We start from the raw sequence: 26,457 nt of genomic DNA on the forward strand, positions 1-26,457 counted from the left end.
TAGGACAATGTTTACAACTAGCAAGACAATTAAAAATGAGCTAGCAAGACTTTCGGTATGACTATCAATTGTCATACCGATTGTCATACTAGTTCAAATAAATTGTCTTGCTGAATTAATAACAGATTTTAATCTAAACAGAAATTCTAATAAGACAATTAAATGTATTGGCATGACTTTCGGTATGACTATCAATTGTCATACCGATTGTCATACTAGTTCAAATAAATTGTCTTGCTGAATTTAAGCAGATTTTAAATCAATTAAAATCTTGTAAATCCTTAATATTAATTCTAAATTAATTAATCAATTTAATTCAATTAATCAATAAATTAATCTTTGCAGATATAATTTATTTTCTTAATTAAATTATATGACTTAATTAATTAATAGAGAATTAATACTAACCCTTAGCAGCATCCATTCTTCTGACAATCTTCTGAAAGTCACTGAGACTTATGAATCAATTCCGCCACTTCAATGCTGACACTCGATGTACTGTCTGGTTCATGAGTAACTAACTTTCGTGACGTTTCTTCATGTCTTGACTTTGATACTTTGATTAAATCCTTGTAATAAATGATACCTTGACGAGATCTCTGTCACTTGATTAAATCCACGATCTTGATTTATATCACTGAGGCATGATCAAATTCTTGAACTTCTTCCAGTGAATCTTCAAGTCTGCAGATGAACAATGTTTCTTTATTCTTTGACAGATATTACATTGTGAGATCTCTCTGATGATTAATCCACTATTTACTTATTACATTCTTATTTGAGTTGAGTTAAATACTCGAATAAACGAGTAGGCTATGACATATGCCTTTCAGTAAGTGCAGGATGAAAAGAAGATTTGGAATCCCCCATTGAAACAGATATAGAAAAGAAGAGAAAAGAAGAAGGAAAGAAAGAGATAAGCTAGGGTGCAACGGAAGAAATCGCCCTAGGCTCTGATACCATAAAAGAATGTTTTCCGTTCCCGTTTCCTTCCTTCCTCATTGATATATATACAGTTTTACAACCCATCATTCAGCCATAATCGTTGGCTATAAACAAGGCAGTAGACTAGGAAACAATACACCAATCAACCTATCATATCCTACAAATCAGGAAACAAATAAACCTATCATATCCTACAAATCAGGTAACAAACTATGAGAACAACTGTAGATTAGACTAAGCTAATTATATACATAATTATCTTAACAATGAATATTAAAGCAAGTGCATTATATAAATATTTGTATATAATTCATTCGATATACTGTTATTTTTATCTCCATATATTATAAATCTATAGTTTTGATATGTTATTGTTAAAATTACCTACTTAATGGTGCTCATCAATTTAATCTGACAGTTCTGAATTGAGTGACCGGAGGAACAACAATCAAATTTTTAATATTTTCTCTTTAATATAATAGTATAGATTGTAAGTATTAGTCTGTTAAGAAAGGTGTTTTATATTAAATATAATTACAAATTTTGAGTTTTCAAAATAATGGTGAGCAAAGACCAACAACCAATTTTTTTATATTTTATTTTTAATATAATAATAACTAATATATAATTCGTGCGATGCACGATTGGTTTTATATTATATATATATAATATACATTATACATTATACATATTATTATATAATTTTTCAATAACTAATTAAAAAGTTTAATGAAATATAATTGTTCAATCATTTAAACGGGATATAAGGTTTATAAGGTTAACAAAATATCTTTTATTGATAAATCTAAAAAAAATGGATATGAATTTAGTTACTTTTTAAATATTAGCTATATATATGATAACACAATTAATGATGTGGTGAAGTGGTTGAAAATGACACGTTAAAACTCATTCTATGCAAGTCGCGTGTTCGATCTCAAGCACTTGCAATATCAATAATTATACAAATTTTCAGATTTCGGATTCGGGTTTCGGGTTCGGATATGAATATCTAATTTTAAAAAAATTCGGGTTTCGGGTATACCCGAATCCGATACGAAATCTGATGGATCGGGTTCGGTATACATTTTCGGATATTTTTCGGGTTCGGGTCGTGTTTAGGTATGGATAAAATTTTCGGGTTTGAATATAGATTATGTAGTACCCGACCCGATCCGACCCGATTGATATTCCAAACACAAGAGCTCTGTATTGATCTTTATTGGTTGTGCAAATATAATCATAATCCTATCACCAAAATCATTGAGTACTAATGCATTCATTTACTTTATTTTTATTATATTCTTAATCAAATATGCACCAATATTAAAAATGAAAAAAATTAATTTTGTAAAAAATAATAATAGAAAAGAACATTAATGTAATATAGGGGCAATTTCAATCGAGTCAAACTAGTAAATTAAGTTATCAATTCATTCTTTTTTAATAATAATAATAAAAAGAAATACGACATTTACGAAAACAATGGAGTGCAACAAATATAAAACAGGTCAAATCACTCACCAGATTTGGCAGCGATACGACGATTTGTTGAAATTGATCTATAAACATTTACATATTTCACATTTAATTTGAGCTATCAATCATAAATTTCATTCAATAAAAAATTTATTATTTATTCAAAATTTTGAAATTCGGTAGATTTACATAAAATCACTCCACAATATATCAAAAGTTCTCACAAGGAGAGCTTAAAACAAACTCAAATAAATTGGAAATTCTCGTAATAATTATCAAAACAAAAGATGTAAAAATCATGGTTCTAAAAATCGATCGATTATTCAAAAATCCTCGATATATCACTCAAAAATTGGTCAAAAATATTTGTTCGACTTTACCGATCCCAATAAATTATCCGATTTTTTAAAAATCACCTGGTAAATTGTAAATCGATGTCTTAACCGAGTATTTTCAATTTTTGAAATCTGTAATTATGGTAAAAAAAACAAAAGTCCTTCGTTCTTATTTCTAAAATAAAGTAAATTAATGTGATTACTTTTGGGTGAAAAACCAAAATACCCACCATTTTGGCATATTTGCCCAAAATACCCACCGACGGAAAAAGTGCCCAAAATACCCGCTGAATACGCATTACCATCATGCGTATTCTTTGTATTTTTTTTAAAAAACAGAATAGGCATATGTAACATGCGTATTTAATGGGTATTTTGAGCACTTTTTCAGCCGGTGAATATTTTGGACACTTAAAGCTGGAAAGTGGTGTATTTTGGCTATTCTTTCGTTATTATTTTTTTACTTCATCATCGCACCAAATCCGCCGTACCTCTACCGACCAGCGTCATTAGCCAGCTTATCTTGTAATTATTTAATTATTATTTCGATGTTAATAATTGTTCTCTACTCAGACCAGATATGTAGATGCATCATGCAGGTTGATTTATTTTTAATGTTTTTAGCTAAGCAATGGAAGTTGATTTTGTGTATTCAATCAATATTTTAAATTATTTTTTAGGCTTGTTGAAATTAAGCGTTATTCAATTTGAAATTTTGAAGAAAAAAAACATGCTAATATTCAACTTAAATTTTAAAATTTTCAATACAATCCTAATGTATTCAATTCGAATTTTAAAAAATCATCAAAATGCAAAGATATTTAATTTGGATATTTAAAAAATTCATCAAAATCAGATGGTATTCAAAAGTAATTTTATTGTTTGAAATGTTGGTGAATTTTGATAGATTTACTAGTATTTTTTTTTCTTTTGAAATTTCTTCAAATTAGACGAGATTTGGATGAATTTATGAAAAATTAGGTAAATCATTAAGAATAACATTTCTTATCAACTCAAAATTTAAGTAAAATTAAATTAATAATAATATTTCACAATCTATAAATTATTATCAATTCTCTAAATTCAGATTGAATATACCCCTTTAGTTTAGCACCTGCTTAGATGCCCCCAAAACTTTGTTCCAAAGTCCATGACAAAATTAAGGGCATGTTTGGCGACTAATATATAAGTTACTTATTAACTTGTAATCCCGTAACTACTTATCGACGAGTGTTTGCCGATCCAACTTATAAGTTAGATTTTTAACTTATAAGCTGATAAGTTGAATGTTAGTAACGACGTACTTTTTCTCAACTTATTTTGATATTTCGTCTTTTTATTAACTTTATTTGTAAAAAATATATTTTTAAATATTAATCTAATATAAAATTCATGAATTAAGATAATTATATTTGAAAATTATTTATTTTGATTTATTTACGTAAAAAAAATTGATTTATAAGTAAGATTATCCAAACACTTATATAACCTATAATGATTCAGCTATTTATCACAGTCACTTATTTTTTTTTAAGTTATAAGTTAATCATTTTAAAATTTTCCAAACGGCCAATAAAGATACCTTACATGCTCTTATATTCACTTTCTTAAAATCTATTAGCTAGTTTTTTTTTACCAGATAGATAATTATAATCATCAAAAACTGCATATATTGTTATATATAACTGTGTATATATATTTTGGTGATGCAAATCAAATCAGACACGGGGAGTGTTTTTTATTCAAAGTCCCAGAAGGCATGAAAGTGAAAGTGCCGACAGATTAAAGATATAAAGGTAGTGTACGAAGTGAGTGTGATAATTAAACTGACATTACACTTTTTTTTATCTCTTATCTAGTTATCTTGGTTTGTCGTTTGACTTGTATATCTTGTTTCATTTTTCATTCATTCATGCATGCACTTCTGCAGATTTCTCAGCCGAAATTGATAACATTTGAGTTTTAGGGCCAACTTATTCCTCCCATGCATGGTCCAGTAGAGGTACATTCGAGGCACACACATTTTCAGTTTTTCAGGGAAAAAAACTATGATTTATCCAATGTGCACCCGGAGTGTAAACGAGTAAAATCGTCCGTGGGTTTTCGAGTTTTTGTTAATATTTATTAAAATTAATTAATTCGAGTTTTCAAGCCGAACTCGAGCCGAACCGATCATATTTCGATCACACTTTTGTAATTGGTCAGAAATTTGGATCAATTGATGATCCAAATTTGGATTTTTGGATCACTAACAGTTGGAGATGACGCTGAAGTAGGGTGAAGTTATAGATATAGATATCCAGGATCTGTATTTTAAGAATTTCTTTTTACCAATATGTAATAATTTTATAGATCCGACGTCCGTGGTGTGTTAAATAAACGGTCGGTGACACATGATCCATGAATATAATCATAATTATTTGTTTTGTATATAAATATTGGATGATGGTGGAGCATAATTTTTAAGGGCCAAAACATTATGGAAGTGAAAGAGAACATTCTACATGGTTCTTGGTAGTTGTACGAAGTAAATGATGATTATATATTGTCGTATACTCGTTTGATCTTTTTTGTGTATAACCAGGTGTTCAGGTCATCTTACACATAGAGATGCAATTTGTACCGAGCCGATTGATACCGGATCCATACCGATCCGATCGGTTTTTACCGAACCCGAACATAGTATTCCATATGCATAACCCCTACTTAAATCAGTTCATCGACTTGGAATCAAATCTTAAACTTTGAATAATAAGCTTTCAAAGTCCTGGTCTCAACTAGTCGGGTGTACGAGTGTTGGGTATTTGATCTCTTGTATATCTTGGATTGACTTTGTGTTGATTAAAATGCACATTGATCCAAAGCACCTAGCTGATTATAATCATGATGTGGGGCTGAGTGATGATGATATAGATACAGATAATCTGAAAATAGATACGGGTTGAAGAAGCAGCTTTCTGAGGGGACAAAAAAAGAATGGAAGTGAAGGTGCCAACACACATTCATGGTTGTTGAAGTTGAAGTGAGTGATGATGACATCATTTCATCTCTTATCCTTGGATTGTCTTGCATTCATTCATGCACTTCTGCAATTCCTCGCGCCGTATATAGCCGAAATTTATTTGATTTGCTTGCTATTACATAAGCCCGTAGGGTTTACTCAGTTGGCACTCAAGACTTTGGTCGGTGGAAAAACAGACTTGCTATAATTTTTTTTTTTGACAATGTTAGGGTTTATTATGATATTTTAACATGGCCTCTTTGTCTTTCTATTTGCGAGATTTATATTAATGTCCCATAAAGCTTTTTTATTTACGAGAAAAACTCAATAACATGTCGACAACTTATTATTTGAGAACGTTTTTGGATATACTTTCGAAGATTTTGGTAATTATTCCCTAGCAATTATTCGACAACTTATTATATGACGTTTGATTTTTCTGCACACATTTCTAATTGTTTTCACCGCAAGAGAATTTACCAAAAATACCAACTTTTCTGATTTTTTTTTGCAATTTTACTATCTTCTGATTTTTTTGCAAAAATACGAAATCAACCATAATCAACCAAAAATCAACCAGATATGCAACTAGTTGAATAAAGTTTTTTTGGTTGATTAGAGGTTGCATGTAGTTGCAGAAACCCGTCAAAATCGCATCAAGTTGATTCCAGTTGTCAAAAGACCGTATTTTGTTAAAAAAATTGAAAAATATTATTTTTGCAAATTAAAAAGTATTTTTGCAATTTTTTTTAAAAAAATGATAGTATTTTTGCAAAAATGTTTTTAGTGTTGGGTATTTTTCAAAAAAGCCCTAATTAAAATAATAATTTTTAATTTTTTTTTTTGAATAAAAATATATAACTATAACTTTAATTTATAAAAAAATATTAAAAATTATTATTTTAACTATGTCGTCAAAACATTTAGAAATGTGTGCAGAAAAGTCAAACGTTATATAACAAACAACTAAAGAAATAGCATGCAATGAACTAGAGGAAGATGATGATCTTAATAGAAAAGAAGAGAATATATGGAAAAGATAAAGGAAAGATAAAATGAAATTGATATATGTGATGCTAAAAATAAGTTGATACTTCAAATATAACATTTCTAAAATAAGGCAAAAAAAATTGATTCTGTAACTTTGAAAATGTCTTTTTAGCAGGACATCTGTATATATCTAAAAACAGCCAGGGACTGCTGGATCCTGAGTAAACGATTGATTCATCAGTTTTAGTGTTAGATTTACAGGTCGTCGATTGACCCTCTTGCCCCTTATAGGATCCGTCTTCGCTATATTCCGGTGAACAGAATGATGAGGAACAAACAGATAGGACCTGGAGTAAAATTATACATTCTTAGACATGAAAACCTAATTTTAGTTTCATAGGCTCCAAATATCAGCAAATGTACAGACCAACAAGCCACATTTTTCGGGATGTTGACGGCCTATATAAAATCTCGCAACAAGTGGTAAAAGAAACATTGACGAGATTCAAGTGATCAAATCCACAGAAGATTTTGTGAAAGATATTTTTATAAATGGCCTGGTCTTTAAAACCTATGACTTGTTATTCATCTCTGTTGGTTCATGTGATATGCATGTTTGTAATTCTACATAATGCGAATTGCACCAGTACTATTCAACCTATTTATAAAGCACAAAGGTCTGTTGGATTGCCTGGTAAGCATCACAAACCCAAGTTTCAACCTGGACCCTGGAAGAATGCTCATGCAACATTCTATGGAGGCAGTGATGGTTCCGGAACTATGGGTACGTAAACATGCACAAGCACAATTATACGCCTTCACAAGTACGTTCAGGGTGGCCCTGGCTATAGGCGAAGTAGTCTTGTGCCTAGGGCCCGGGAATTTTAAATTGTCATAATGTATGAAACTATAAAATGTAGCGTCCCTAAACTGATTTCTGCTAGAGCCTCCAAAATTGTCGTAAACATGCACAACTACATGCACTTACCAAGTACGTTCGGGGTGGCCCTGTCTATAGGCGAAATAGTCTTGTTAGGACCCCCTGTACTTAAGGGTCCTGGAATCTTAAAATTGTCAAAATGTATAAAAGTATAAAATGTAGCCTATACGTGCTATTAGACCACCTAAACTGATTTTGACTAGGACCTGCTAAATCTCTGAGCGCCCCTAACGTTACAAATTTTATTTGCCGATTAAAACAGGGGGTGCTTGTGGATACGAGGACCTGAAACAAGAAGGCTATGGCTTACAGACTACAGCATTAAGCCAGGTGATGTTCAACAATGCACAAACATGTGGAGCTTGTTTTGAAATAAAATGTGCACCTGAAGCTGGACCAAACTGCAAGCCTGGACAGCCTTCTCTAATTGTTACAGCCACCAATCTTTGCCCTCCCAATTTTGCTCAATCTTCTGATAATGGAGGATGGTGTAATCCTCCGCGAGAGCATTTTGATATCGATCAACCAGCTTTTCTTCAGATTGCTGAATATAAGGCCGGCATTGTTCCCGTCCAATACAGAAGGTAAATTTTTTACATCACATTTAAGTTAACTAATGCAATTTCGCAACCCGTCGCTCCAAAACGAAAAAGACCCCAAATATCACTTTCTCGAGTCAAATGGCCCTCAATGTTACTTTTAAAATTGTTGGCCCAAATGTTACTTCAAAACGGGTTTTCGGTTAAAGTTTTTCAAAATAAACGTAAAAAACGCAGTTTCGTGTTGAGTTTTTCTGTAACAATTTATTATTATTTTTTTAAAATAAAAGAAAAACGCAGTTTCGTTTTGTTTTTTTGTTTAAAAACGTGGTTTAAACTGTGTTTTAGATGAAAACGCAATTTCAGAAATTGTTTTGGTCAAAAACGCAGTCTCATCTTTAATTTATGGATATAAAAACGGGTTTTCAAACTTATAGTTTCTTGTAAAAACACAGTTTATAACCGAGTTTTTCTCAGGATGTAAAAAATTAAAAAAAACGTAAATCCAAAATGAGTTAATATGAAAAACTTATCGTGATATTGCGTTTTACCCCCATAAACATGAATTGAAGTTGCGTTTTCAAATTATTTTTTTAAAAAAAGCTTTGAAAACGAAACACGAAATTGTCTTTTTTATTAATAACAAAAACTTCAACCGAAACTTCGTTTTAGAGTGACATTTGGGGCCATCTTTTTCAAAAGTGACATTGAGGGTCATTCTCCCCCGAACCCTCCAAAACCTCAACGTGCTTATTTGTATATGTTAAACAGGGTACCCTGCAACAAGCAAGGAGGGATCAAGTTCACGATAACCGGGAACCCTTACTTCACACTAGTGCTGGTATGGAACGTAGGAGGAGCCGGAGATGTAACCGGTGTGCAGGTGAAGGGTGACCGGGAAGTGAAATGGACCGCCATGACAAGAAACTGGGGACAGAAGTGGCAAACAAATGTTAAACTAGTTGGAGAGTCTCTCACTTTCAGAGTTAAAGCTAGTGATGGCAGATCCTCTACTTCATGGCATGTTACACCAAAGGATTGGCAGTTTGGTCAGACCTACCAGGGCAAGAACTTCAAGTAGATCCATATACATCTATTTATACATCAAGACCTCGTTTGTTTCGATATAACTCAACTGTGTAACTTGGAGTTTCTTGGATTATAAAATAGTTACACTGTTTGGTTTAATGTATTTTAAATTGGACAAAGGAAGTTACCTGATCGATGTAATTGCATTTTCTGAATGATTTAATGAAATGTCGCGTAATGTAATCGAGATATATTAGTCGGAAAATAATATTTCCGTCATTTCTTCGACTTCTTTTCTTCTTCCGGTAAAGGAAAAAATGTGTTATAAAGATTTATCTTTTTCATTATAGTAAAAATAGTGAAAACTAGTGTGGCTTCTTTGAACTAACTTTTCTTAACAAAGGTTTCTGTGTTAATAAACTAGTTTAGAACTATTACACTTAAACCTCTTTAAAGTAATAGGGTCGGGACCAAGAAAAAAATATTATTTTAACGAGTTTATTACTTTACCAAGAGTAAAAATACACCGTGTCCATTATGTTGGGACCGGAGAAAAATATTATTTTTAGCGACAAAAATGTATCGCAAACACATAACGCTATCTAGAGAGAGTTAAATTCTCCAAGTTTATAAACAAGGTTAGAACTAGTATAAAGTTATATATTTTGTGATCTCTTGTTTCATCAAACTAGGTATTAAATAGAAAAATCAGCTGCAGATCCATCGCCTAAACTCTGTTCAAGCGATTTGCTGGAAGCACAAGTCAGACAACACAACTTAATTAATCTTAATTAATCTCGACTTAGATTCAAGATGTCGATATTAATGGAGAATGGATTAGTTTTGACTCTCTGAAGATCAATGTACTAGAAAAAACATTTTTCAGTGTATCCAGACAGATCTCAGTCCAAACTTATTGCTTGAATAGACCCGTAAAACCCGTGTGCTTAACATAATCTCAATGCACCAAGACAAACCATCCGGTAAAAGTGATTCGGTGTCCATTTTTTTGCAAATACCAATATCTTCAGAAATCTGTTTCTTCACATGTATTCAATTTGACCAGCTTAATTGCGACTTAAATACTTAACCATACAAATTATCTAAATCAAACACTGGCGCACTAAGCTCACCCCAGCATAACAGAAGTTGTGACTGGTCAAAGCTGAAAGTATCTAAACTGGCACAGTATAGAAACAAAGAGAGTAAAACTTAACTATTTCTGTTTCTCAAATCCATCTATAAACGAATAGCTGGCTCTGGTTTAAAGTTTCCCTATTTTGTCTCAAGCCACGGGTACGCCTGCAGCACGCGCCAAAATTTCTCTAGCATAGGTTCCTGGATCAGCAAGCTCACTTGGAATCTGCCAAATCAAAGTATTCAGAGAAAATGAAAACACAAGGACTAACACTAGTATATGCCTGCTGTGTACAAACCTGTCCACAGGTATTTCTCTTGGATGGAGAAGCTCCATGAGCAAGCAGCAACATTATAACGTTTACATGTTCACCCCTTGCCGCGTGATGAAGAGGCTGTTAAAAAAAGAAATTGCTGATTACAAACAGTGAGGCATAGCCTGTGATAAATATAGTCTTTTACTGGTTACGAGGATGGCTGAAACTGGAAGAAGGGATAGGCTCAACAAAAGAACGATAATGGAGCTGCTCCATATTAATTTTATATTACACATTTACATTGTCTTAATAAGTTCTGCCCAAGAAAATATGAATGCATCCAAGTGCAGTTAAACAAGAAATTACTTACAGTATCACCCTCTACATCAACCGACTCGAGCATTCTCTTCACAATATCTTCATCATTCGCTTTATTAAGAAGAAGTTGCACAATATCCGTATATCCTGCAATTCATAATTCGGAGAATTATTAAAGAACATATGATGAAATGGCATGAAATTGATGGCAGTAAAGAAAGAGTACCTCCTGCACAAGCATCATGCAAAGGTATTGCACCGTCTTCGTCTTTAGACTCCAATGAAGCCCCTCTCTCTAACAATATCTGCGTGAAAAATCTTACGGTTAACTTACCAAAAAATTAAATAGCATTACTTGATATGAGACTTTGAATTATAGCAAGTACAAGCTTTAAAGGTCCGTAAAACTCAGACTTACAACCGATAATAGGAATAATGTGAGCAATAAGAGGATTTGAAAAATTGTAGATACTAGCACTGGGAAAAACATAGAGAGTTCTAAGTGACCTGAACACAAGGCAGGTGGCCATAGAGGCAAGCCAGATGAAGAGCGGTGTCTCCATCTTCAAGTGGTTCATCAATGCTTCCAGCCAAAGTATCTACAGTTAACCATGAAATCGAGGGAAAATTCAGTAAATTTACAAGCATAAGCCCGCCTTCACTAACAGACTCATAGTAAGGGAATAGAGGTGCAAAACAAAAACAGAAAAGACAGGTAAACCTTCAGAGAATCTAGAACATGCAGTTTCCAGACAACCATCAACATGAAAATTTGGTGCATAGATTATTTAATCGTTGCGTAACTTCTCTACATTTAAAGCACGTTTTAGAATTTTGGATAAAATGATAAATTTGAGAATGAACAGAAAACTCTGGCTGATCTAGCACGCAACTTTTCGCTAACATCCACAGGTGCGAAGTACATCCACAATTGAAATCAAAGTTGTAAACGATGCACGTATGTGGAATATGTTTGAGTGCTTCATACATGTAATTATGTATACAACACAACTCTTTAAATCAGATACGACGATTCTCTAAATTACACGACATTAGCAACCCACAAATAGTCGTCCTGTGTATCTCAAACTCGAACTCAAGTACAGAGTTGGGACACAAAAATAACAAAAATTAACAATAGAACTCAAATTGAATACGACTTCATAAAGACTCAGTATATGAGGCATCGTCTTTTTTCTTCTCATCCTCTTCTTTTCATCCTAACAACGTCTCTTACATACACTCTCCATTGGTCATAATATCAAAGTCGAAATCGGACACATAATAAGTAACATAGATATTAGCCACAGCTACTACACTCAACATACAAAATTCAGCTACACCTAAAACATAGTACAAAATTACAAGCTCCATAATTTTAAGGTCTTACTAAATAATAATAACCTAATTCCTCGTTCAATTTGAAGTAACAACACATAGCACAGCAAAGTCGAATTACACTTTCATCACTATCCTAACCCTAAAAATACAGCATCTACATAAAAATATTGAGGGAGAGAGAGAGAAGAGAGAGAGACAGTATTACTATATGAATATATAGGGAGAGGGAGAGGCAGAGGGAGAGGGAGAGAGAGAGAGAGAGAGAGAGGGGGGGAGAGAGAGAGAGAGAGGGAGAGAGGGAGAGGGAGAGAGGGAGCGAGGGAGCGAGGGGGGAGAGAGAGAGAGGGGGGGAGAGAGGGGGAGAGAGGGAGCGAGAGCGAGAGAGAGAGAGGTACCGAGAGCTTGACGAAGGGCATCAGCGTTGCCTTGCTCGGCGGCGGCGGCGAGATGACGGAGATGAGGAGGAACATCGGAATCAGGTTGAGGAAAGACACCGTCTTCTTCAAAAAGAGCTATTTCTTCGTCATCGTCACTGTCAATCAAGCCGTTGCGTCTTCCTGGTACCGCCATTTTCTTACTGGTTTTTTACAAATTGCAAAGCCTCAGAAATTTTATAATTTGTTTACAGAAATTGGGGGTGGTTTGATCAGGAGAATGGGCCTCCAACTTATTGTGTTTACTTCATGGGCTTGTTGTGTTTTCCTTTATAGCCCATTGGGCATCGTTTATTTGAAATGATTTGGCTCCAAATATATTGTTTGGTTGGATAAAGTCCCAAAATATTTTTTAAATGTATGTGTGCGGGAGACAACGTTCGGTTTGGTCAGTTTTTTACGATCCAATTGCACCAGATCATAGATAACAGTTTTACAAAATTTCAAATCAGATCGGGCGTTTGAAATTTCGGATCAGACCGAATTAGACCGTGATTTTTATGGATATATATATATGGTATACAAATATAATAAATATATTAATATATTAAAACGGTCCGGTTCGACCTTAACGGTCCAGTTTAGATATAAAAAACGGGTCGGCCGTAAAATAAAGGTTTTTATTCATAGCAAGCCTAAACCAAGTTGAACCGTCAAAAAAACCGAAAAGGTGGTTTGGTCCGGTCCGGTCGATCGGTTTGACTTTTTTTTCTCACCACTATCTATATGTAACCTATTTGACTGATAACATTTTTCAAAATTAGATCGTACTTATATATTTGTTCACGAATTAAAATATGTCAAATATTATATCACATCATTTTAAAAAAAATCATGATCCAATTCGGCGGAGGAACCGTCATTACTCTAAAAAAAATTATCCGTCCAAATCACAACCGCTAAAGTGCGAGAATTTGAAATTAAATTTTATGCCTCTCATTTAAAATTATAATTTTATGCCCATCAATACCTCAATTATTATCACCAAAATCAAGACACAATCGCATTTCTTTCTTCTCTCCCGAATTTGTTATCATCAAATTCCTCCGATTCCTGTTTAACAGTTAACACCACTACTGCTATAGCAGAAACAAGAATTAGTATAAATCTTTTACAAGATAGATGGTGATATTCACAAAAAAAAAATTAAAAAATTCATCAAATATCACATTTTTGATGTTTATGTTATTATGTACTACCCGCAGAAATAATTATTACAATTTAAGAAAAGAAAAAAAGAATATGGAAGGCTCAGGAGTCATATCCATTCTAAATTTAAATTTCTATGAGAATTCATACTCCTCTACATAAAGAACGAAAGAACGAAAATTGTACAACTACAAAAGACCAGTAAATTACTCCCGGTGTGCATCTTCAATGCCACCAAAAGTTGACCTGAAAGTTTGATGAGCAGTAGTATAAAAGTATTTCAGAAGATGAAAGCAAATTCTTGTTTATGTGCTCTTTTGGAGGATCATGCAACTTGACTCGTCTCATCATGTTTGTTCTTCCCCATCAATGTTTTTATGATATCTTCGTTCAGCCTCCTTCATTAGCTGCATCGACCAGTTTCTTCCAAGTTGATTCCCGCATAGCTTCCACCTCTTCGGCCTTTGCCTCTTTTTCTTCATACTGCTTTTGACATTCCTCAAACAGCTCAGGATCCATCTCTAAGAACATTTTTCGAACATTTGTTGTTAGGCCATTTATTGCCTGATTCCAGTGGGACTTGATATTATTTTCAAGTGCATCGAATATGATTGGCAAGATTACTTTCCTGTTTTCGGCAATCAAGGCCACAATATGCTCATTGTTCCATAAAAAGAGAGCCCGTTCAGAAACCTGCACAAAGTCAGTACTCAGTAAACAATGTAACAGGAAGGACAGCCTACAACAAGAGATTTACAAAATTAATAGAAAAACTATAATTGAGATGGTGCGAGACTATAACTTTAAAAACCATAAGCTGAATATGAAGATTTTTTAGGGGCATTTAAATTGTCATGAAATGTAGGAATGGGGAATGGGAACAAAGGGGAAGCGAATAGGGAAGTGAGGAATAAGATGGATTGCCACGGTGTAAGTGAGGAATGACTTTCCTGGTGAATCGGAATGACATTCTTAGTATAAGTGAGGAATGACTTGTCTGGTGAATAGGAATGACTTTCATGGTATAGGTGAGTGATGACTTGCCAGATTAACCGGAATGACTTGCTTAGTATAAGTGAAGAATGACTTGCTTAAAAAAGGAAAAAAGAAGAAGGGAAATATGCAGAAATAGTAACTACTAACTAGTGTACAACTGTAGATAGTGTTGAAGAGAGTAATATACTGATCAAAATAATTCTACTACTTGTAGTTACACGTGCTTATAAGAAAATAATAAAGAAAACAACTAAAGGAAATAGTAAAAAATGATCACTAAATAAATTTGTATTTCTAGTATACAAAAAATTATGTCCATGTATATAGTTCACATGTGGTAATAGGTATCTATTAGATGTTTATTTAAGGTTATTAGCCTTACGACCCGATTGTTAATAAGCCTTTCTCCATTAGGTTACCGGTTACCGTATCAGGTTTATTCTCTATTAAAATGTAATCCTCACATAGTATTGTTAGACATTATTGAACTGACACGCTACTTTTATGGGTTGTGATCTATCATCTTTCCTCCCTTCTACAGTTGGGAACCCTAGGGGTACTTCCATAACAGTTCGGCTTTTGAATCATCTTAGTTTTATATTCACTGTTTATATTCCATAAAACTTGCTTTCAAATTCTTGTTCTGCATCAGAAAACATTATACTAAGTATTACTATAATGACAATTTATAATGTAACAATTAAGAAAGAAACTGTTAAAAGGAAAAGAGAAGGCACATTCTAGAAACTCGCTTGCATGCATGGTCCTTGTCTAAATTCATGCAACATTTTGAATTGGCAAAGTAGCATAAACATTCCAGAAGATAGGGTAAACCAAACTCATGCGATCATTCTAATTTCCAACAAGAAATAGATAGGAGTCTTTAATGCAAAATGTTGAGACATGTATTACGTCCTTTTACAACTTGTTCCTTTTTTTAGTTTGTCAACTACGAGCAATAGTAGTGTGTCAACTACAAAAAACTGACAAAAGCATCCCAACTCTAATATTCTTCGAATACATCCCAAGTCTCTAAATGAATACTAAACCAAACAGCTTACGATATAACCCATCTCTGGAATACCTTACTTTATTGTATTCTTGGTATATAAAGCCAGTAAAGGTGGTAGGAACATATCAATCTCAACTAGGACTAGAAACCATAGAAAGATGTGTGCAGGCATTTAAGAAGGATAAAGTTGAACAAAGATTTTACTCACAAGCAAACCGATACCAAAATAGTTTAAGGGAAACGCATAAAACACAAGAAACATTTTAGCGACTCAATTTATCCACAAAAATAATGTAACCCTCAAAGTTAAAAGTTCCATGTACCTGGAAGTTAGGGCTATTTAAGCAACGGCTTATCTGTTTAAAAAGTTTAACCATGCAACGCTGGAATTCAGCTGGTTGAGTTGCTTCCAAAACTTCCTCGAGTTCTCCAAGAAAAAGAAGTTCTTTCTGGCAATTGGTGACTGGCCAGTACTTCAACAAGCCCCTGATAACAGTATCTGCCAATTTGTAGTCCTTCTCAACAAATTGAGTTATACAGTAAGACAGCTGCTGATGATAAATGCCAGCCGACTTAGGTTTATGAAGGGGTATAAGTGCCCGGACAAGAAATAATTTATGTTCCTCTTTCATAGGCAGCGCGAACCCATTAATTATACTCCCAAGAATCTCCAGTAGCTCAGCAATACCACTGTGTCTTTCTGTCTCATATATAAACCTATAAAAGATATTATTGATTCCTTTCCTAATAAACGGGCGATGAACCATAAATTTCCCATATATCCGATGAAGAATGGTTTTCAAATATTCCCGCTCTCTAGGATCCTCCGAATCAAACATATCAAGCAATTTCAGCACAAACAAATGATCAATATACCTCTTAGCAACCTTAGTATCCGTCTCTGCTGACACAACATAACGTAAAAGCAACTCATACACAAGCTGCAAATGTGGCCATGACGGATCAAGATAAGGTTCATCCTCTTCCACCTCCAAATTCTCCGACCCCGTATTCTCATACGCCGCAGGAGGTAACGACCTAAACACATTAACACCAATCATCCTAACCATTTCCTCCTGATTACTCTCCGATATCTTGCCCGACCCCGACTGCACGTAGTCCACAAGCTCAACAAGCGACTGCCGCTTAATTTCCTTCTCCCTCACCATTTTCATCGTCTCAGATAAATCAAAATGATAATAACAAACTTGCACTTTCTTCAAAAACAGTCCCTGTCGTTCCGCTGCAGGAACATCCTTAAACATTGGTAGAGTCTGAATTGTCCCGGGAGGCGGTGTAGTCGGGACACAAACTTCACTACTCCCCCCTCCTACATAACTAACTTGACCCCCTCGCGACGCGTGATTCACAGTAACACTAGGTATTGTTCCATCAACATCCGAACCACTTTCCGATTTCGAGGGCTTACGTTGCCCAATTTTAATTATCTTATTAAACATTTCCTCTCCACAGCAATCACAAACCCTAACCTAATCAATTTATATTATATCTATTATTTAATTTCCAATTTAATATTCAATCATTAATTCATATAATAATTATAATTGTTAACAGATCAACAATTCATATAATTATTGTAAAATTTAAGCACGTCTATCATCGAACATGTGTGTATATTCATATGTTATTGTATAGATAAGGAGAGAGAGAGAGAGAGAGCGAGAGAGAGGGAGAGAGAGAGCGAGCGAGCGAGAGAGAGAGAGAGAGAGAGAGAGAGAGCGATAGAGAGAGAGAGATCGTACCGCTTGTAATCGCCGGTGAGAAAGACCGACGTCGGCGATCAATGGAGAGGGAGATAGATACGTAGAATGTATGTATACATTATGGAAGAGGACTGAGAAATGAGGATGGATCCAGATGAATATTGAAAAGATAAAATATTTTGGCTTTTTTGAAGTTTTTTATTTGATTTTCAAAATTATATTTTATAGTCATATAAATAATTGGTATATTTTTCAAATAACATGGTATCTGTTTTTTTACAAATATAACTTACAATCTTACAAATGAGTATTTATTTTAAGAAATTTTTGGGTAAGCAATGATCGAATTTTTAAAAAATCGTCGGAAAGAGTAAGGATCGAATCCGCGACCTAAGACGAAAGATGATAAACTCGTTATCGAGTATTGTTGTATTAATTTTAAAGTAAAGGTATAAAAGTAAATAAAGTACCCTCAAATGAGTGGCACTCAAATTTTTGAAGGAACTTATCAATTAATTTCAGAAAATTTAATAATGATATCTATCCAAAAAATGTTGAAATATCAATTATCAATGGTGATAAAAAAAAACTTTCGAAGAAATATATGATAAATTAAATTTTGGTAGGCGCCAGTTAGAAATTAAAAACTAATAACAAATATGAGCATCTAAAATTGTGATCCATTCCAGGCACAGCCGCACAAGACTCGTTCTTTAGCTTTAGTTCCATACGTAAACTAATACAGAATGTGCAATATTTCGCTTAAGGCGATTTCAATACAAAAATGTATTAAATTCTCATTTTCGTATCTTGTGAATATAGTTTAAGTCTCTGTTTAGGATTATTGTTAAAAGTTGTTGTGTCGTTAAAAAAAGGGCTGCTGAAAAAAGTGTTGTTATAAAAATGAGATGATTATTTGGTAATTTTTTTGATAAGTATATGTTTTGATGAAAAAATAAAAAAAAATAATGATTTTGGTAAAGTTTGATGATAAAATCAGCATCTGTTTCCCGCAACTTTCGGACTAAAAACCCTTTCCCGAACGCTATTGTTATGTATGCAACAGTAATAACAAACACACCTAGATCCGACAATTCAAACAACAGCATAATGTTGTCTATTGAGATGAAGCGAGTAGTCGTGCAAGCAAATGAAGATGAAAATCGACAAGTGATCGAGCATATACGAGATAGAGGAGGAAAGTGAATGATAATCAGCACGCAGGAAACTGTCAATGTGGATTAGTTGTTCAAGCAAGAGAAATCACAAATGCCGATTTTGTTTAAATTGTTAAAATTTGTCGAAAATAAAGATCCTCCGGAGGAACCAGCAACTCTGTGATCTGAAAAGTTAGGGTTAACTAAATGTTTACATAACAATGGGGGTCGACACTGCACTGAGAGATGTGGAGGAAGAACTCGGGGATGTAAATTAAAAAAATCGCGATAATGAGGAAGATCTGACAATGCAGTAGAAGAAAAACCAGCTGTGCTGTTTTATGTGCTATGAATGGTCTTCCTAGTTGCAGTTAGACGAAGGCTCCAACTCACTCGAAAACCCATTTTTGGGTCGAATAGTGGACCACGGGCGCCCAACACTGAGATAATTGTCAGCGTTGACATTCTAAACGATAACGGGATCAGTTCACATGGGATGTCTGACTCGGTCAATTAATATCAACTAAATATAATGAAACTACTAAACAGAAATCACCAGTTCTGTAAAATATAAATTATGCATTAGAAACAGAAATCAGTTCAAACAGAGAAAGAGAAAGTGGTGAAATTAGCAGACAAGTACAAAAATCAGCAAGGGATGGAGCATATTCGACAGAGGACACGATCATTTTCTGCGTATTATGGAGTGGTGCAAGAAAATGAAGATCAAAATCAGCAATGGATGGAAAATTTTCGTGTTCCCAGAGGATCCATTAGGGAATACGGGGTGGTGCAGGCAAATCAAGATGAAGATCAGCAAGGAATTGAGCATATTCGAGAGGCTGAGAGATCGATGTGTGAGAATGAAGTGGTGAAAGCAAATCAACATAAAGGCCAGGTCCAGCTAGGAATAGAGCATATTCGAGATGCTGAGAGATCTATGTGTGAGAATAAAGTGGTGCAAGTAAATGGAGATGTAAATCAGCAAGGGATCGAGCATATCCAAGATAGAATGCTGTTCTTTCTTATGGATGCTGGAGGGGCGCAAGCAAATGAAGATCAGAATCAGCAAGAGATCGAGCATGTTAAAAAAATGTTGTCAGTTTCGTTTAAATTGTTGAAATTGGGTGAAAATGATGATCTGCCAGGGGAAGAACAAGAAACTCCGCGGTCTGAAATGCTAAAAGTAATTAAGTTTTTACATGACAATGGGCTCGACTCTGCTAGACGTGAAGTGAAGCTAGATTTTAAGAAAGTGAATCAAAACCATCGCGATATTTCTCAGACAGTACAGTATGTGAATAAATATCTGGGGCTAATGTTGAGATTGTTTGACTCTGCAACATTTCAGAGATCTATATGCAACATAATGAGTAAAGCACAGGGAGATCAAGTGCCTTGTGAACACTGTAAAGTGGTGCAAGCAAATGAAGGTGAAAATCATCTAGGAATTGAGCATTTTCAAAATCATTCAAGATCCTTTGCTCAGTGGACGGAGAATATTCAAGTTCCAACAAGATCCATTAGGGAGTACCGAGAGGTTCAACCAAATCAAGATGAATACCAGCAAGGAATTGAGCATATTCGAGAGGCTGAGAGATCTATGTGTGAGAAAGAAGTGGTGCAAGTAAATGGAGATGTAAATCAGCAAAGGATCGAGCATATCAAAGATAGAATGCTGTCCTTACTTAAGGATGCTGGAGGGGCGCAAGCAAATGAAGATCAAAATCTGCAAGAGATTGAGCATATTCAAAATATATTGTTAATTTCATTTGAATTGTTGAAACTGGTTGAAAATGAAGACCTGCCTGGGGAAGAACAAGCAACTCCGCGTTTTGAAGTGCTAAAAGTAATCAAATTTTTACATGACAAAGGGCTCGACTCTGCTAGACTTGAAGTAAAGCGAGACCTTAAGAAACTGAATCAAAACCATCACAATATTTCTAAGACAGTAAGGTATGTAAATAAATATCTGGAGTTAATGTTGAGAATGTTCGAGTCTGCAACATTTCAGAGAACTATTTGCAACATAATGAGTAAAGCAGATAGAGATCAAGTGCCTTGCAAACACTGTAAGGTGGGACAAGCATATTCATGTACCACATAAATGGCCATGTGTTTTCTTTGACACAATTGTCTGTTCTCATCTCTTTTCAGTATGTTTATGAGTATTATCTGGAGTGAGTTTTCTGTGATCCTTCGAGCTCTTTAAGGAAAGAAGGCTGTTTTGCTGTGTTACCAGTAAGACCTTTTTACAATAGATGACAATGGGATAAGATTTACATGCTTTGCAGGGTAATGCCTCGAGCACGAATAGGATCAATTGTTCTTGCCATCATACAAGAGAATACGTTACCTTCCCTGATCGACCTAGAATGAACTTCTAAAGGAAATTTGAAGAAAGAACTACATTGCCAGAAAATTTTCAAGAGCAGTTTCTGAGGTTTCCTCCACACTTGTAATTTTTACATCTTAATATACAGAAGTTGTTTGAAATTGTGGAATAACATCAAGTTAAGATTAGATGCCTTGACGCTCTTTTCTAATAATTCTGGCTAGTAACAGTCGAACAGCTTTAGATATGTTTTACAGCTGGTGATGCGAGAATGGTACTATGAAAAGCCAGACAATAATCTAAAGCCTGAAGGTTGTAGAGGAAGGCCCCAACAGGATCTTATACTCTTCAACACTCCCCCTCAGTCGTATGATTCTCTGATACCATGTTAAGTAACCAGTCCATCTAAAACCTTGAGATTGTAAAGGAAGACCCCAACATGATCTTATACTCTTCGACAGTAACCAAACATTCCATAAGGAATAACTTTAAGATTAAGTAAATTAGCCCATAGCTACTTTCAGGCATCTTGAACAAATGTTGGTAATGTACTGGAAAATTCTAGGGATCAAACTGAAGGAAGTGGATGGAGGACAGAGAGTGACAGATTGCTCGATAAATATATACTTGCAAGATTCATACAAGTGTGAGTGAAGAACAACGATACGAGTTTTGACTCTTCAAAAAAAATAAAGATGCACCATTTTGTTTCATTTGGTTGCATTACATTTGTATCATTAGTTTGTTTGTGCATACTGTTTAGTTTATTATAGGACTGCTGAATTATTATGAACCCCAATGAAACAGATAAGCCTTTTTTGAGCTTAGGTTTAGTCCTGTTACAGATAAGCTAGCTTACTGAAATCACATTAAACAACTTTGTGTTCAGTATCAAGACAAAATGTACAAGATAACAGACTCCGTGTATTAAACGTAGATCATAAGATCAAACATTGATCATTACACCACTTAATTGTCTTCATTCTGTAATCAAGATTTTGAGGTTTGTGTGACAATCAGTTGCCACTAAGAATTTCTTTGAAGACTAGCTTTTGTCCCTCTTTAGAATTAATGGCGGTTTATTCCTGTTACAACTTTGTTGTTTACATACATTCAAGATCATTGTCGTTGACTCCATTATATGTCGTATACATCTGCTATTAAGACCATTCACCATATTTTGAACCTCAACTGATCCCCCGGATATAAATAATTGCGCCTCAAGGAACATAAAAGCTTTGCAATATGTTCTTCAGAAGTCAATTTTGTTTGTGCAGCTATCTTTAGAAAGATTCTGTGACACTGAATGTCGAGACAACAGAAAGAAACATGATTCCCCTTCAAGTAACAGAGCTTAAGATGATATTTAAAACTTTAAATTATACAATAATGATTAGTATCCAGTAATTTGTGACAACTTCTTTCTCTTGTTTTTCATCTGACATTGTTAATGATGAATTCTGATGAGATTTATTGTGTTCTGGCATAAAGCTAGCTTACTGAAATCACATTAAACAGCTTTGCATTCGCTATCAAAACAAAGTTGAAGTACAAGATATCAGACTAGATGCATTAAACGTCGATTATAATATTAAACATTGATTAATACACCACTTAATTGTCTGTATTATCTAATCAAATTATTGGCATTGTGTATCAATCACTTGCCACCCAGAATGCCTTTGAAGACTAGCTTTTTTCACTCTTTAAATTATATTTTGTTTGTTTGCCGTTGATTCTAGCTGTAGATTCATATCCATATTCTTGGCCCTAAGATAGGCTTCTAGCCGGCCTGGTTGATTTTAGTGTTGTCTTCTCTAACTAACCGCCTACTATAAGTAGCTAGCTATTATGAAATATTATGTAGTCATTTAACGAGCAATATAATTGATTGGCGCGATAATTAACTAGAGTCTGGAAGTAATGGCAGAAGAGGATACCGGTAGGAGAATAGAAGAAGGGTATGGTAATAGGCCATTAAGTATGCATGAAAAGAAATTACAGGAGGAAGACATTAGTAATCAGCATCCTGCCACAGATTCTCGTGTAGAAAGTATCGAGAAAGATGAGGGAGTGGCACAAAAAGATGAACAGCCATTGATTAAAACCAGTCCCAAATCCAAAAGGATTGCAACCTTGGATGTTTTTAGAGGCCTCACTGTTGTGGTAAGTAAGGCATTATGCATGTCTTCTTTTTTATGCACTGAAGTTCTGTGGATATGCTTTTGTGTGAACTGGGACAAATTTGTATAGTTTTCTCTTTAAAGAAATGAATGGTAACTGGTAAGAGGAACTGATAAGTGATAACATACTATATCTGCATGTTTTCAGCTCATGATACTGGTGGATGACGCGGGTGGAGCATATGCACGTATTGATCACTCACCGTGGAATGGATGCACATTGGCTGACTTTGTTATGCCCTTCTTTCTCTTCATTGTTGGGGTTGCCATTGCTCTTGCCTTCAAGGTACATGCTTTGGTCCCTCGCCTTTACAAGCCTGACGATTCTATTTCTTCCTATTTTACAAAGACCGGTTAATAATTCATACAGCTATAAGTAATGTTAGGCTTGTATCAGTATTCAGTACCAATATAATAGTTCACCTCATGCATCCATATGATTATCAGAACACTAATTATCGTTAACGTTCACAGAGAGTTCCTAAATTGGGTTCTGCAATCAGAAGAATCATCTCAAGGACCTTAAAAATGCTATTCTGGGGGATTCTTTTGCAAGGTAAAGAAAGTATATGTACTATTAACTTCTCCAGGGATAAATATAACGCAAAAATTTATTTAACATCAATCTGGATTCTGGCAGGAGGATACTCTCATGCACCAGATGATCTGGCTTATGGAGTTGACATGAAACTAATTCGATGGTGTGGCATCCTTCAGGTATAACTCACCATAACCTGCCTAGTCTTGCATGTGTTCTTGTTCTTATACTCAAACTTCATTAATTTTTTTGAATTTGAACGAGAAGAGAATAGCTCTGGTGTACATGATAGTGGCTCTGATAGAGGCTCTGACCACCAAGATTAGATCTTCTGTCCTGAGCCCAGGTCACTTCTCCATTTTCACAGCATACAGATGGCAATGGTAATTCAATCATTTCTCTAAATTATGATTCCTGAAATATCCTCAAATGCAGTTTTTACTTGCAATAATATGGCCTAAGAACATACTTGCTACTTGCTAGGCTTGGAGGATTTGTCGCATTCCTCATCTACATGATCACGACGTATGCCCTATACGTCCCAGATTGGAGTTTTGTGATTGAGCACCATCATAAATTAGAAAGATACACGGTATGGCATCATTGTTCTGGGATAAATTAAGTACCCTTGACCTGTAACGTGTAACAAACTGATAAAAATAATATACGATATATTCAGGTTAAATGTGGTATGAGAGGACACTTAGGACCTGGATGCAATGCTGTTGGTTATGTTGATCGTGCAGTCTGGGGAATCAATCACCTTTACTCAGGACCGGTCTGGAGTCGTTTAAAGGTAATAATGATCCGTCATAACTGAGATAGGCTGAATTAGCTTCATGCTCATATTCATCATCAGATGAACTTCTCTTTTCTCTCCAGGTTTGCACTTTAAGTTCCCCTAGTTCTGGCCCTTTACGCGAAGATGCTCCAACTTGGTGTCGTGCTCCATTTGAACCAGAAGGCTTGTTAAGGTAACAAAAGATTTTGTTCTTGATAAAATAGGAAAAGATCAAAAGACCAGCTCATTCTAATTTGGTTCTTTTATCTTTTTACAGCACAGTTTCAGCTATTCTTTCTGGCACTATTGGCATTCACTATGGACATGTCTTGATCCATTTCAAGGTCGGAGATGCTACAAACTAACAACTCGAAAGTGTGAATTTGAAATGTACAACTCGGTGTAAGAATTTGTATTGCAGGGACATGCTGAGAGGCTAAAACAATGGGTATCAATGGGGCTTGGCTTGCTTATCCTGGCAATCGTTCTTCATTTCACTGATGGTGAGCATTTTTATCGAATCTCTTCATAAACTGTAGTATACACTCGACATTAGACTTGAACTTCTGTCGCATTGAATTACAGCCATTCCCATCAACAAGCAGCTGTACAGTTTCAGCTATGTTTGTTTCACAGCTGGAGCTGCTGGCATTGTCTTCTCAGCATTTTACGTACTGGTATGTAACGTATCTGTAGGTCAGTGTATACGTTGAGCTGAACTTGAGAATCCTTGAATCGATCTAATTTCTTCTTGGGGTTTCCTTCCTCGTATGAACAGATTGATATTTGGGGATATCGGACTCCATTCCTGTTCCTGGAATGGATAGGCTTAAACGCGATGCTGGTGTTTGTAATGGCAGCACAAGGTATATTTGCAGGATTCATCAATGGATGGTACTACAAGAACCCGGATAACAATCTAGTAAGTACCTATGTCTCTTCTATATCTCGAGAACACTTGGACAAAACACCATCAACTTACAGCTTGAAATGATACTGTGATCAGGTTAACTGGATTCAAGAACATGTGTTTAACAACGTTTGGCACTCGGAGAGGGTAGGAACTTTGTTATATGTATTGTTTGCAGAAATTACCTTCTGGGGAGTGGTTTCCGGCATCTTACATAAGTTGGGCATATACTGGAAACTGTAAGAACCTTCATCTGCAGACGAAGTACATAGCGAACGATAGAGACAATGATGCAAGTACTTTCAACAGAGATACATGTAATTTACTTTTTGCTTACATTGTATGTACAACTGATTTTGAATCAGTTTCAGAACAGATTGAACAAGCATATGAGAGTGATTATCTGGTGCAAAGATTTAAATGTCATTATACTCGTTGGCTGTGCAACTGAGATTATAATTGAAATGCTACAGTTAGCATACTTCAAACTAAAATAACATTAGCTTACTCCTTGACAATCCTTCAGACATACTACTCAGTTTCTGTGCATGGAAACATGGTGAACTACAATTAGAGCCGGCCAAACGAGTTACCTGGCTGATGAACTGGCACGGCACGGCTCGTGCAGCTTTACGGGTCGTTCACGAGTTACCTGGCTGATGAACCGGACCGCCGGAAATTCGGCCCGGCACGGTCGGCCCGGTCGTTTGGCCGGCTCTAACTACAATAGAGCTCCAACAAAAATGATAATAATAAAACTCGAAATCACACAATTACGAGTTACCTACAAACTGCACCCGGATGTAAATAGAAGAATCAAAACAAACTGCTATGGAAAATCCAATGCAAAGAGGATGACAAAAGCTTAGGTCAATTGTAATTGTGTATTTCTAATAAAAGAATCATGGTTAAGAAGCCCGAACACCG

General features: G+C 34.9%; 4 protein-coding genes across 4 annotated transcripts; 2 read left to right on the forward strand and 2 right to left on the reverse strand.

Annotated features, from left to right (window-relative positions):
* Positions 1 to 7,180: 7,180 nt before the first annotated feature.
* Positions 7,181 to 9,546, forward strand: LOC141709025 (expansin-A9-like). The gene is made up of 3 exons (XM_074512912.1): positions 7,181 to 7,534; positions 7,953 to 8,274; positions 9,001 to 9,546. Exons 1-3 carry the CDS (start codon positions 7,303 to 7,305, stop codon positions 9,308 to 9,310), a joined length of 864 nt encoding a protein of 287 aa, XP_074369013.1. The 5' UTR covers positions 7,181 to 7,302; the 3' UTR covers positions 9,311 to 9,546.
* Positions 9,547 to 10,237: 691 nt separating this feature from the next.
* On the reverse strand, positions 10,238 to 12,940 carry LOC141709027 (uncharacterized). Its single transcript, XM_074512914.1, has 6 exons — positions 12,707 to 12,940; positions 11,478 to 11,569; positions 11,197 to 11,275; positions 11,023 to 11,117; positions 10,695 to 10,790; positions 10,238 to 10,621 (listed from the first exon to the last, which is right to left on the reverse strand). Exons 1-6 carry the CDS (start codon positions 12,879 to 12,881, stop codon positions 10,544 to 10,546), a joined length of 615 nt encoding a protein of 204 aa, XP_074369015.1. The 5' UTR covers positions 12,882 to 12,940; the 3' UTR covers positions 10,238 to 10,543.
* A 968-nt stretch (positions 12,941 to 13,908) lies between these two features.
* Positions 13,909 to 17,779, reverse strand: LOC141709026 (serine/threonine protein phosphatase 2A 57 kDa regulatory subunit B' beta isoform-like). The gene is made up of 3 exons (XM_074512913.1): positions 17,666 to 17,779; positions 16,226 to 17,392; positions 13,909 to 14,587 (listed from the first exon to the last, which is right to left on the reverse strand). Exons 2-3 carry the CDS (start codon positions 17,360 to 17,362, stop codon positions 14,285 to 14,287), a joined length of 1,440 nt encoding a protein of 479 aa, XP_074369014.1. The 5' UTR covers positions 17,363 to 17,392; positions 17,666 to 17,779; the 3' UTR covers positions 13,909 to 14,284.
* Positions 17,780 to 23,041: 5,262 nt separating this feature from the next.
* On the forward strand, positions 23,042 to 25,773 carry LOC141704918 (uncharacterized). The gene is made up of 13 exons (XM_074508061.1): positions 23,042 to 23,284; positions 23,450 to 23,587; positions 23,776 to 23,857; positions 23,942 to 24,018; positions 24,107 to 24,222; positions 24,323 to 24,400; positions 24,488 to 24,635; positions 24,722 to 24,813; positions 24,898 to 24,964; positions 25,042 to 25,123; positions 25,206 to 25,297; positions 25,399 to 25,542; positions 25,627 to 25,773. Exons 1-13 carry the CDS (start codon positions 23,042 to 23,044, stop codon positions 25,771 to 25,773), a joined length of 1,506 nt encoding a protein of 501 aa, XP_074364162.1.
* Positions 25,774 to 26,457: the final 684 nt, after the last annotated feature.

Source organism: Apium graveolens, chromosome 2 (genome assembly GCF_009905375.1).
Source record: "Apium graveolens cultivar Ventura chromosome 2, ASM990537v1, whole genome shotgun sequence".
In the NCBI taxonomy this organism is placed as follows: domain Eukaryota; kingdom Viridiplantae; phylum Streptophyta; class Magnoliopsida; order Apiales; family Apiaceae; genus Apium; species Apium graveolens.